Source organism: Oreochromis aureus, linkage group 7, assembly GCF_013358895.1.
Source record: "Oreochromis aureus strain Israel breed Guangdong linkage group 7, ZZ_aureus, whole genome shotgun sequence".
In the NCBI taxonomy this organism is placed as follows: domain Eukaryota; kingdom Metazoa; phylum Chordata; class Actinopteri; order Cichliformes; family Cichlidae; genus Oreochromis; species Oreochromis aureus.
This window is the reverse complement of record NC_052948.1, coordinates 32,048,536-32,061,485: the sequence shown is the minus strand read 5'-3', so window position 1 is coordinate 32,061,485 and position 12,950 is coordinate 32,048,536. Positions and strand designations below refer to the sequence as shown.

The 12,950-nt window shown below is 39.6% G+C and overlaps 1 protein-coding gene across 1 annotated transcript; it reads right to left on the bottom strand.

Moving 5' to 3' along the window:
- Positions 1–2,872: 2,872 nt before the first annotated feature.
- LOC116311388 lies at positions 2,873–11,978 on the bottom strand. Its single transcript, XM_031728490.2, has 7 exons — positions 11,788–11,978; positions 10,749–10,868; positions 9,319–9,699; positions 9,065–9,178; positions 5,601–6,182; positions 5,212–5,328; positions 2,873–5,127 (listed from the first exon to the last, which is right to left on the bottom strand). Exons 1-7 carry the CDS (start codon positions 11,867–11,869, stop codon positions 4,526–4,528), a joined length of 1,998 nt encoding a protein of 665 aa, XP_031584350.1. The 5' UTR covers positions 11,870–11,978; the 3' UTR covers positions 2,873–4,525.
- Positions 11,979–12,950: the final 972 nt, after the last annotated feature.

Here is a 12,950-nt window from a genome sequence, read left to right as displayed (position 1 = left end):
AAATCAGTTTAGCATCACAATAGGATTTACTGCGACTCACTGAGCGAGGAGAAAGGAGAGAGACAGAGGGAGGGGGGAGAGAGGGAGGGACAGGAGAGGTAGAAGAGGAAAGGGAAGATAAGAGAGGAAACAGAAACTCTGAAAGGCGAGTTTAAAAAAAGGTGTGAATTAAAGAAGGACACTGGGATAAAAAGCTGAGTGTTTCCTCTGTGTGTGTGTGTGTGTGTGTGTGTGTGTGTGTGTGTGTTGATGAGCAATAATCCAATCCTCCGCAACTGAATCTGAATCCTTTTCTATTCACACTGGAGCCAGATTACTGGATTTAAACTGGATTAAACTTCCTGGTGGATCAAATCGTTTACACGCTGAACAGTAAACTGACAAAAAGCCAGAATATAGGCTTACTTTATTTATCCCTCAAAAGTTGGGAGATTTCCTTCTTAAAACACATTAAAAACATACCATACGGCTTAAAATACAAAACAAAATAAGATCATCTATATTTTTTCCCAAAGTCTGTAAACTTCTTTGTTACAACAGTTAAAAAATTAAACACAACAGTGTAAGAGTAAGACGGAACAAATGTCCCAGCGAGGTTTAAAACCAACATGGACCGAATGGACTTCTTATATAGTTCTTTTATACTTAAGTGCTCAAATCTCTTCATACAACATACCCCATTCACACCAGCACTTTTGCTTAAGTGCTTTCTATCTAGCATTCACACTCCCATGGATGCTTCGGGTTCAATATCTTGCCCAAGGATACTTTGGCATGCAGACTGGAACAGCCAGGGATCAAACCACAAACCCTCTGATTAGTAGATGACCTACTCTTAGGGGTGTTTGGGCTACAAACACCCCTAAAAATAAATACAATAAAGTAAAGGGGGAAAAAAACCTTTAATAGTAACTTTACAAACTTGCACAGTCGTGCATACTCCATTGGCATCACGATCACAGCTTTTGTGTTTTGTGGATGATGTGGTGTTTTTTGGCTTCATTGAGTGGTATCCTCCAAGTCTGAGGTCATGGTTCTGAGCCAGCAAAGGGTGGAGCTCCCACTCTGGGTGGGGCAGAAGTTGCTGTCCCAAGTGGAGGAGCATCTTTGTGTCTTCTTCTTCTTGGGGTGTCTGCAGTGAAATGGATGCTTTGCGGGTTTGTTGCAGTGAGTAGACAGCTGTTGATTTACTGGTCAGCATATATTCCTGCCCTCATCTGTGACCACGAGCTGTAGATTGAAGTCGCAGAAGTTGCTTCTTCTAAAGGGTGTCTGGGTTTGGGACGTAGAGAAGGTTGTTCACTAATCGGAAGGTTGGTGGTTCAATCCCTGGCTGTTCTAGTCTGCATGCCAAAGTATCCAAGGTAGCTAACTCCAAATTGCTTTCATTCATCATAGTATGAATGTTAGCTAAAAGGAATCTGCACAAAGTAAATCAAGCCCTTATTATTTGGTTTACTGCTCTTTTTGAGCATTTTTTTTTCTAATGAACTGATTCAGTAGCTTGTGATACTAAAAAAACACATTTGACACATTTGAACCTCAATAATTAGCAAAGTTGTTGTGATGCCATATCTAGATACCATAAATCTCTCCTGTCAGTCCATGAAAGGGATTTCACAAAGACACTTTTGTGTTCCACATTTTGTTTTCTCTCGCTTTTATTTGTTGGTTACATTTTAATCACGGAAAAATTACAAATTTCAGTCACCTCTCACATCATTAACACCACATGCTGAAAAACGATGTATCCAACGTGTTTAAATGTGACGCCAAATGGTCCTTTATGTGGTGAGTTGGTGGGTGGAGAGCTTTGGCTTAAGCTGGGTGTGTTAGCACTTAGGAATGTGGTTTCAGTGAATATCATCAAGTGTATCATCTAACAAAGGGTTAGAGGTCACAGGGTTACTATCGAGAGTAGAGAATGAAAAGGCTTCAGGTGACACAGTGACGTTTTTCACCCGAAGCTCAGCCTGCAGGTCAAACAGGTGGCAGGTGAGTCAGACACAGGTGTCAGTATGACTCTGTCTGCAGCTCCTATCTGCTTCATTCGCAGGTAAATCTTTTAAACTCGAGGGTATCGGATACTGTTTAGTGTTTGTATTATACAAATACTGTGTAATACATTCAAGACAAACTCCACAGGAAGAGACTATGATCCCCGCAGCTGTAGTTTCTGAGGCATGACAGATATATGGAAGCCGAGGCTGGTGCTGAGGAGACTGCAGTATGTTAAGAGATTGCCATCTAGTGGATTGCAAGAGATTTACAACCAAAAGGCTGTAAAATACCAACGTCATTTGACTTTGTTCCCCTATCCATCTTGATAGTATGGATCAGGCATATTAAACTAATTTTACATTGTGAGCCACAAGCAGCCCACTTTGATCTTAAGTGAAAGTGAAAAGTGAAACTTATGAAAATACAGCTAAAAGTCCAAAATCTCATTCACATTTTTCAAGGCCCAGATCGTGATCTCGGTCAGGCTGTGTCAATAAATATTTACTAATTACAAATTATTTTTTCCAGCTGCATCTTTAAAAATGTTTTTGGGTTGCTTTGAGCCCAGTGCTTCCTGACTGTTATAACTCCAAAACCTCTTCTTATAAACTGCTTGAGCTCATTTTAAAATGAATATGGACTGCTTGGCTTACACGTACTCTTATTCCAGTACTTTAAAAAGCTACTTAACAGCATTATATTTCAAGTTAAACTGTAATTCTTCTTCAGATGAGGTAAAAGCAGGTTTTAAAAACATCCCTTTGATGGGAATTGCTGCCAAGTTGAAAGGTCAACTGTAACTTGTAATATCGTGTTGCTCAAATCAGAGCTCAAGTTAAACCTGGTTTGATGTGTCAAAAAGCAAAGTGAATAAAGGTTTGTAAATGTAGGTTTATTTGAACAAAAACGTCCACAGTTACTGTGATTCTGATAAGGCACTGAATCGAATTTAAACAAATGCCAGCCAAAAAGAAAAGTAATTACACAATGATAATAAAAATAATAATAATAATAATAACTAAACTGTCAGTTATAGCATGTGCTGCAATTGTTCATTATTGCATCAAAACCATTTAAACTAAAGGTTTAACTCTTTACATGTTGACATTTTTACATTTTAAGAGAAGTTTATACAATTTTAACAAAAGTAACATTTCTGGCTTTGTTAAAAAAAAAAAAAAAAAAAAGCAAATTATTTAAATATTATGACACAATAGGATTATAACAAGTTAAATAAAGAGGACACACATGAAAAGTTTGATTACATTTCTACAGGATCTGTGGTCAGTCACTGTCGACAGCGCAGCTCTTCAAAATGTCCAAAACCGGTTTGTTGACAGAGTGCTGAGCCCATCTTTTTCTAAACTTTGGCACTTTCAAAGGACTCTTGATCAATAAAGTCTTTATACGTGAATGTCACAACCAAGTCTGAAATTACACAGAGGACTGAGCGCAGTTTCACTGTATCTCTGTAAACACTGAATATGGACGTGGTGATGCTGATTTTAAGTGGTGGATGTACCAGTTTGGGATGAACCTCATTACTTTGGGATAAACCTGCACAGGAGGAAGATGCCTCAGCTTGCTGTAGTGTTCTCAAACAATTTCTAAATAAAAATCAGTTTGCTGTTATCTATGATATCCATGCAAAATCTGCAAGAAGGGCTTGCAAAATTTCAATAAAGTGCAGAATTAGGGAGCCAGGAAGTGAATTATATACGTTTAATTAGTGTTTATATAGTGTCTGTTCACAAATCTGTGTTTTTGTTTAGAAACTGATTTTTATATTGGTTTAAATGTTTCTACAGAATTTGGAAACATTTCTTAGCACAGGCTGTACATATTAAGTTTAATCATAGCTTGTGCAAATCATATTATTTTCAGGACTTTGTCCTTTGCATAAAATGCTTAAAAGTGTTCCTGTCACATTATTGTTTATCAGCTATATTGATGCTTTCAGTGTATGTTACAGTATTACTTACATAGTTAAGTTTTTTCCCCCAGAAATGTGGGGTCATGTGTTTATTGTTTTTGTTTTGTTGGGGGGGGGACAATGTTTTTATTGGAAGGAGTGTAAATTTTACAATTTTTCTTGCTGACATATTCATCATGTTTGTGATGACAGTGGTCAAGACAGTTTTGAATTGCGGTGAAACAGTTTTCTATGAGTTTTAGGTCACTATATGTCACAGCATCTACGTCTACATTAAATCTAAAGCCGAATGCCACAAGTGTTTTATTTAATCTACATTATCGATGCTGCGTTTTGATAAGCATTCTAAAAAATGAAATGTGGGTTTTTCACTATTTAAGCTGTTTAGCTCAGTTCATTTCTATCCTGCATGATGTGGATGAACAGGAAGTGGAACAGCTCCATGTTGGAAGAGCCCCTGAAAACTGAAATCATGGTTATTATGATCATTGTACCGAAGTTTTGAGATTAAAGCGTCACAGCTATTAGAAAAGATGATCACGAGATCTAGACTCGGGCTGAGAACAAGAATGAAATGAATGAATAAGCACACTAAACATCCTCTGACATGCTGTGAATCGTCTCTATTATCTTCTTCTTCAGCTTCCTCACTTTGTCAGGCGGCGTCTCATTCAGACACTCCTCCACATACCTCAGGAACCCTGCATGTGGGGATGCTGCTTGGGTCTGACATAATGTCCTCATGAGGTCCAGCACCTCGGTGGCGGTCGCCCGGTGGCTCGTGCGCTTGCGTCCAGATACTCTGCTGTCTGTGTGGGAGGAAGATGTGGAAGGGGAGGGGGACGAGGAAGGGGAGGAGTGCTGGGAATCTGGGGGTGTAGGTGAGGGTGGGGCTTTGAGACCCCGCGTGTTCAGCTTGGAGACAGTTTGGTTGGTGGCACGGTAGTGTAAGGGGGGAGGTGGGGCTTGGCTGTCCATGTGGAGGAGACCGGCGTCCTGCAGCTGGCAGAAGTGGACGTTCTCGGGCTGCTCATCCTCGTCGCAGGAGTCGCAGAGGAACATGAGGTCGCGGTAGTGCTTCCACTTTGGAAGGTAGAAGTCCTCTGAGCCGCATGTTTTGTTGGAGCTCACCGCCTTGTGTTCACGCTGGAAGATGGTTCGCAGGTTCCTGAACTTCGTCTTTATGTCTTCCACTAAAGGATGAGAAACGACAGAGATGCTGTGAGTTCAGATTAAAGGCTCCGTGTGGTGACAACATTAGGCGGCAGGAGCGTTACCTGTGAATGGGACCGTCTCGTTGTCTGACAGGATGCTGCTCAGCGTTTCCAGCAGGCTCTGTCTCAGCAGACGGTTCCTATAACTCTCAGATTTGTGGTTCCACAAACAGCTGTGCTCTGGAACAGAAGAAAAAACATCAATTCTCACATCAAACCTGCTACGTGCAACTTTTTTAACCATGCATGGCAGTGTCTGAGACGTACAGAGACTCTCTCAGCTGCCTCTAACAGCTGATGACCACTATAACCAAACACGCAGCTCCCAGCACATCCCTACAAACTCCACAGAAGAACAAAAATCTAACATCTCTCTGTTGCAGTGATAGCTATAACAAGCAGAGGGTAAGTCTAAAGGGTAACAAGCATTCATGATGAGTGTTGCCACCTACCGGAGTAAAATGAGATGAGCTGCTGAACTTTGGCCTCGCTCCAGAGGCAGCGGGTGTCAGCGCTCAGTCTGTTGTCTGGCTGAACCGAACTGGCTGTAGAAAAATTTAAAGGGGAGGGGTTGGTACAGGATCTGGTATCTGGCAGTGAACTGGATGGAGAAGTTGGCAACGTGGAAGTGGCTGATTGGCTGCCTAGTCTGAGGTTATCCGGAGCTGCAGGGAGGAAGATTTGGTACCCAGCGCTTGTCCCGGTTTTGGCGTCACTCTGAGTGGAGCTGGAGGGGGCGGAGGCGGTGCTGAGTTTGATGTTGCTGGTTTGGTTGGAGCTGGAGGAGAAACTGCTCAGGGTGGAGGACGGGGTCTGGTTTCCGTGCTCCCGATCCTTGTCTTCTTGCGGTGTCAGGATCTGCAGATCTTCAGAGCCGTCGTCTTCGTCGCAGGACTCGCAGAGAAAAAGCAGCTGCTGGTAGTGTTTCCATTTGGACACGTAGGGTTTGTCAGACACCCTGCTCGCCTGGACCGCCTTGAACTCGCGGTTAAAAACAGTCCGTAGGTTCTTGAACTTGCACTTTATGTCTTCAACTGCAAAAACAGCAACACAGAAATCACTTTATGCTGGAAACCTGAAACATTTAGCAGCTCAGAGCTTCTGGAAATTGAAGAACACAAACACGACTTTATCATTTTGAAAAAAAAATGTTTTTCTTTCATCTTCTCTATTTTAGAATATTTATACAAGTATGCAGACATCTAACTGTATGAAATCACTGCGTGTGTATATTTCAGCTGATGTTAAAATGAAGTAAACATATATAAAGGAACAGTTTCACAAATACAGTGAGCTGAGGAGAGTGATAATTAGTATTTCCCAAAGATTTATAGTCTGTGCTTTGGGTGAGTGGTACTCATACTGTTAAATTGCTCCAGTGCAAATCTTTTAATTACAGAGTACTTTGAGAGACACAAACTATGGAGAGGTATGATAAGCACAGCTTACAGGGCTATAACTGTTGGGAATGGTGGTCCATTTCAGTAGAGCAAGAGCACATCCTGTGAGCAGCAGAATGGCATTTCCTCTCAATAACGGCAGAGAGTAGGGTCAAAATAACACTATTAAACAAAAAGACCAACATTTTATTTTATTTTTCACAAAGACCGTACTGATAATGTGTCCAAACTGAAACAAGACAACATTTATATCCTTTAGTTTTTCACCATAGGGTGAAGCTATAACAAAAGTAAACAGCGCATTTCTTATAATCAGCACTGACTGGTCAGTTAAGGATTTACAATGGGACGTTCTCTCCTGACGGTGCCACTTTCCAAACATTAACTAGTGGTTAGAAGGATCGTTAAATCACAGCAGAAACCTGCATGGTTGTAAAGGAAGCTGGTGGTAGTTGAAGTTGTCTGACTTTCTGCCATAAAGGTTTATAAGGTGCTGTAGCGTCACTAATGCACACAGAAAGGATTTTTACTACAATCAAATCCTCTAAAATTCCCCAAACTGAACTCTATTGTTGTGACCCTTTCTATGAGTAACATGATGGAAATTTCCATAGAGCCTCATTCACTCTTTACCAACTCCGAAAGCCCAATCCAGGAGAGCCATTGAAGGTTTCCAAAGAAATCTTACCAAAATACTGAATGATTCCTTTAAAAGCTTCCAAAATAACTAAACTTATCAAGAGAATGTGAAGAAGCAACTGCCATTCAAAAAAGTGATGTTGAGGAGACATTAGCTGAAGCTGAACTGGGACTGGGCTCTGCTTTCATGTAATACCAGTTTGTACCACAAGATGGGGCAGCCAGTCAAAGTAACCTTTATTTAACCTGTCATTTAACCTGTCAAATTTCTTCCCCAAGGGTCAGTGTTGGGACCAAAACTTTTCAATGTTTACATAAATGATATTTTTGATGTTTCTCAAGTACTTAAACTCATACTGTTCGCAGATGATACTAACATATTTTTCAGTAGCGATGATTATACCGATCTTGTAATGACCGTAAACAGGGAGCTAAAATTAATTAAAAAATGGATGGATATAAATAAATTATCATTAAATATAAATAAAACTAAGGCAATGTTTTTTGGTAATTTAAAATATAATATAGAATTACCAATTACTATAGAAGGTGTACCCATTGATAATGTGAGTGAAAACAAATTTTGGGAGTCATAATTGATAACAAAATTTCATGGAAACCCCACGTCAGACACATAAAACCAAAATTTCCAGAAGCCTCGCAGTTTTGAATAAAGTGAAACCATACCTTGATAAAGATGCACTTCGTACTCTGTACTGTACTCTGGTTCTTCCATATTTTACATATTGTGTGGAAGTGTGGGGAAACACATATAAAAACACAACTAATCCATTAGTCACAGTACAGAAACGAGCACTGCGTATTATTCACAAGGCTGGTTATCTAGATCATACTCACAAACTCTTTCTTCAGGCAAAGTTACTTAAATTCCAGGATCTGGTTAATTACAATACATCCATAATCTTATACAAAGCCTTTAATAAACTTCTACCTACAAATTTACAATCTATATTTGAAATTCGAGAAAGGGCTTATAATGTGAGAGGCTTTGGACAATTCAAATTACCCAGAACTCGAACAACCCGTAAAGGTTTTTGTGTGTCTGTATGTGGTGTGAAAATCTGGAACAGTCTGAGTTTACAACTGAAACAATGCAAAAATATTCATAGATTTAAATTTCTCTACAAACAGTTGGTCTGGTCACAGTATAATCAATGATGGTGTTAGTGTGCTCTGAAATGTCTGTTCTCTTACCATTGCTGGTATGGATTCCAAGGGGAAAAAAAAAAAAAAAAAAAAAAAAAAGTGTGTGTATGTATATATATGTACATGTGTGTGTAGATATATATGTATGTATGTATATGTATGTGTGTTTGTTACTTGTAATTATTATTGCCTGTTACCTGTGGTAATGCAATTTATAATTAATATATTCTGTATTCAGTTATGAAGGTTCTATTTGTTTTGCTTGGGCGTAGCTGCGGGAAGTTTATTGTTTCTGTTGATAAGTGAATATAGGGGTGGGATTTAATAAGTTTTCTTCATCCCACTCCTTTTCAGGTACATTTTGTTGTTTGTTTTTGTTTTTTGTGCACTTTATGTTCAACTTTATTGTTGTGCCTGAAATGAACAAATTAAAAAAAAAGAAAAAAAAAAAAAGAGGAAAAGGCAAGGCTGAAAAGAACTACCACACATCAGAAAACAGTACAGCCACCAGTAAAACGCCCCCTAGTGGTGCAAGTTTTAGCCTAAATTCACATACACTAATTAAAAAAAGTAGCTTTAAAGCAGGTGGCTGTTCACCTGGGGGACACAAGCCCTCAAACAGTGTGAGGTACGCAATCAGGTGAATAATCCTGAGTTTGCTCCTTCTGTAAGAAAACAAGACAAAAAAAGTGAAAAACGGTGCTGTTTACCTGAGAACGACACTGTGTGGTCGGACAGCTGGCTCCTCAGAGCCTCCAACAACCTCAGTCTGAGCTGACGGTTGTTGTGGTTTTCAGACTTCTTGTTCCAGAGACAGTTGTGCTCTGTGGAAAAAAACCACACAGGAATCCCGTCAGCTATCAAACTACTCAAAAAGTTACTTAATCTGAGGTTTTTGTCTAAGTATGTACTGCTCTTCAGTAAAAACTCATGATTTTGAAGCTGAAAAAGATCTTTTCTTTACCACAATAGAAAGAAATCAGAGCTCGCTCCCTCTCTTCAGTCCAGTAACATTTAATCATGACACTGGAGGGAACACAGGTGGACGAGGAGGAGGCGGATGACGTGGACGGGGTGGGGAGGAAGGAGATGATGAGTCCTGGGGAGGTGAGGACAGGCTGGCCCTCTTCCTGCAGAGCGTTCAGTGGTGACAGCGGCGGTTCGCCGGCGGCGGAGTCGTGGTCGTCCTGGTCCCAGCAGCCCTGCAGGAACATGAGCTGATGGTAGTGCTTCCACTGCGGCACAAACTCGTCGTCCGGGTTGCACACCTTACTTGCTTTAACCATTTTGTACTGACGCTGAAAAGTTGTACGGAGGTTCTTGAACTTGTTTTTGATGTCTTCCACTTGGGAAAAAAAACCCCATGTAAATTAGTTAAAGGGTACATCTGACTGTCAAACCTCACACTCGTCAGCTGATGAGCGCACACCGGATCCTGTTTTCTCACTTTTAGAATAGCAATAATTTGAAATAATGGACTTAATATTTTACTAAAAAACTTCAACTAATGACTGAGCCATCAAGAAAGTGGCCAAGAAAGAGGCCACAGAGACTCACACAGAAGCTTGAATGGGATTACCCTCAGCCCAGTGCTACAAAGCGAGCTCAACATACCCACTGACAAGCAGCATAAGCGGTTACACAAAGCTGGTTAACAACTTGTTAAGTTAACCCAGGGCTTCCCCTGTGTGTACAAATGAAAGGGGTGTTGGCAGTACCTGACCACAATTACTGATAAGTGTACTGGCAACAGAGCAGCTGATTTTTCAAAGTAAGATGAAACTTGTACTATGAGAAGATATGAAGAGGTTAAACACACAAAACAGACTGAAAGAAACAGCAGTGTGTGCGAGAGAGGAAAAGCATGATACAGTAATTTCGTATTAATGGTCTGTACTTAAAGTGCTTTGATCAGTAAGACTGGAAAAGAGCAGCTATCTGACACCATGTTTAAATGGTTTCATTTTTCAGCTGCAGTTCAACAGCCAGGATAAACAATAACTATAAAAACAGAATAAACCCGGCATGTACAAACAGCTGTCAAAGCTGTCACATGTCAAAAATAGTTTTGTCAAAAATCATCTAGCCTTTTTTATTCTTTTCAGATGCTGCCAGCACCACCCTTTCATGAGAACGTCCTCTTAGCTCAATAAAGCCGGTGTTAACTTATCGAATTGATAACCACCTTTGTTACTGCTCTGCCTGATTGCTGTTGTTAGGATAAGTGAAGCCAGATAACCAAAATATATCCTGGGTATTGCTGAGCTTGCTTCCTAGTACTGGGCACAGAAATTCCCCTGCTAGCCATTAATGAGAATGCAGGTTTAAGGTTTTACTTTTATTACACACGGTCTATGAATTTGACAGATTTGGTTTATTTTTCTGCTGATTTACCTGTGAATGGGACTGGAGGTGGGAGAGTTGACAGCAGGATCCTCAGTGTTTCCAGGGTTTTCCATCGCAGCTGCCGGTTCTTATAACCGTCGGACTTGTGGTTCCACAGACAGCTGTGCTCTGAGAAATGAAACAAAGAAGATATAGCTAAAATAACCGCAGCTTCAAAGGGTCTAGAGTGTGATAAGCTAGAATAAAATCAAAACAAACTTGTACTGTTAGTGCGCCTCTGTCTAAGGGGCCAAACCGGGCTAGAAAAATGTAAAACAACATTTGCAAGGTTCAAAAATTGTAATTTTTCCTTTAATTTGGCACCTATCCCAGTAACATACACATCAGTGTTGCTGTCATTTTCATCACTGTGGTTGTTGTTTAGCACTTGTGGTGCTATCTAGTCTCTATTAAAGTTAATTGTTTTTCTTTGGCCATGTTATATACATGATAACAGTATTTTAAAGATATTCCTATGTGGAAAACTGTGGGAACATCTGGAGACATTATTCATTACTTCAAGGATATTTCATTCACCAATTTAATTATTCGAACAACCTATAATTATTAACAGCTACACACTGATTAGTAACTGTCCATTTTTTAAATATGTTTAAAGCTGTTATTCACTATGATAAACGCTACAGATCTAAAAAAAAAAAAAAAAAAAATGAACACTGGAGTAATGTTAGATACAGATTAAATATAAAAGTCTGCTCTACTCATTTAAATTAAATCAATTGGCTAAAATTATGTTTTTATGTCTTTTTTTTTTATTGAATTGTGCAGAAAACAGCTCAGAAAAACATGCAGAGAACTGATTTTTTTCAGCCGATTTCAGTCGAAAACCAGCTAACTTGACTTCAGTTGCCGGTCGCCATTGCTCGTCTCTCTCTGCTGTCGCTCATATTGCTAACAGCCGTTGGTCTCGTCCAGCAACCGTTGCCCGCAAATGTTGCAGCTTCCGACACATCAACGAAAAGGGCAACTTTTAAAAACGTCTTTACACGCGGTGTGAAAAGAGTCTGCCACGGAGACTGCCACTTACTGGAGAAAAACGCTATAAGCGCCCTCTCTTTCTCCTCCGTCCAGTACCTCTCCGGAGTGAAGCTGAACGGGGACACCTCCATGTTTGATGTTGCCGTTTGCTCCTTCTTCTACGCGGCTGCACCGTCACGTGACACAGAATCCGAGCGCCGATTGGACGATTTCTGGAGATTCTTCAATAAATAGCCATATTGCCCGGTAGAGGTCGCTGTCGGTTAGTGTTGTTTTTCTTCAACAAACAAAAACACTATTTTATGTATTTTATGTATTTATTTTTCAAGTCTATTTAAAAATTGCTGAGCTTAGTGATTAAAATCAAGATGACTGACTTTTTAAAAATAATTTAAATACATTTATAGTAATTTTTTATAACTCTTTAAAAGTAACATTAAAAGGTAAAGTTAAATTAAAATATTAATTCTCACCTTATAGCAAAGGCACCCAAACACTAAAAACTGCCAATAACCATAGAGCTTAAATATGGTGGAAGCCTGAACAATATAGCTTAAAAAAGAAATCAAACTGAAAAATTATTACATAGACGCTCAAATCACATTGGAGAAAAATTGGGAAAAAAAGGATAAAAGGACGTGGACAAAAAAGGTGCATATGATAAAAAAAAAAACACAACCCCAAAAGGCTCAATTAAATAGAATTAAATTGAATAAAATAGAAAAATGAGCTCAGTAAGTAAAATAATAAGTAAAATAAATTCCAAACTGCTGTTGTACTCTTAACAGCTGACTACAATAATATTAAAAATAGCTCATGTAACTATTAAATCTATTAAATCACTGGTCTGGAAACTCATTAGACATCGTCTGCATTTCATGATATGGAAAATACAAAGTATTTGACTATGAAACAACAGCTAATAACAGCAGGAAAAATGCATTTCAACAGAGTTCCAGAGCTCTGAGTGTTATTTGAAGGAGTGAACTTCACTGTGGGCCCAGTTGTGGCATACAGAGCCACTGTAGGAGGGGCACAGTCAACCAGGCGAAATATCCAGTCATTTAAAAAGAAATTTTAAAATGATGAGCTGCAGCTGATTGGGGCAAAGAGAAGCAGTTATATGGCTCTTGGGAAAACAAATAACAGCTGGTGTGAGTATGGAGAAAGGACTCAGAAGCAAAGTGTTGTTGAACTGCTTTTATTTCCAAT

Coding starts and splice junctions, on each gene's coding strand:
- LOC116311388 (XM_031728490.2), bottom strand. CDS start 11,869: ATGGAGGTGTCCCCGTTCAGCTTCACTCCGGAGAGGTACTGGACGGAG. Junction 9,179..9,318: donor TCTGATTTCTTTCTATTGTG/GTAAAGAAAAGA, acceptor TTTTTTCCACAG/AGCACAACTGTCTCTGGAAC. Junction 5,329..5,600: donor GCTCATCTCATTTTACTCCG/GTAGGTGGCAAC, acceptor CTTCTGTTCCAG/AGCACAGCTGTTTGTGGAAC.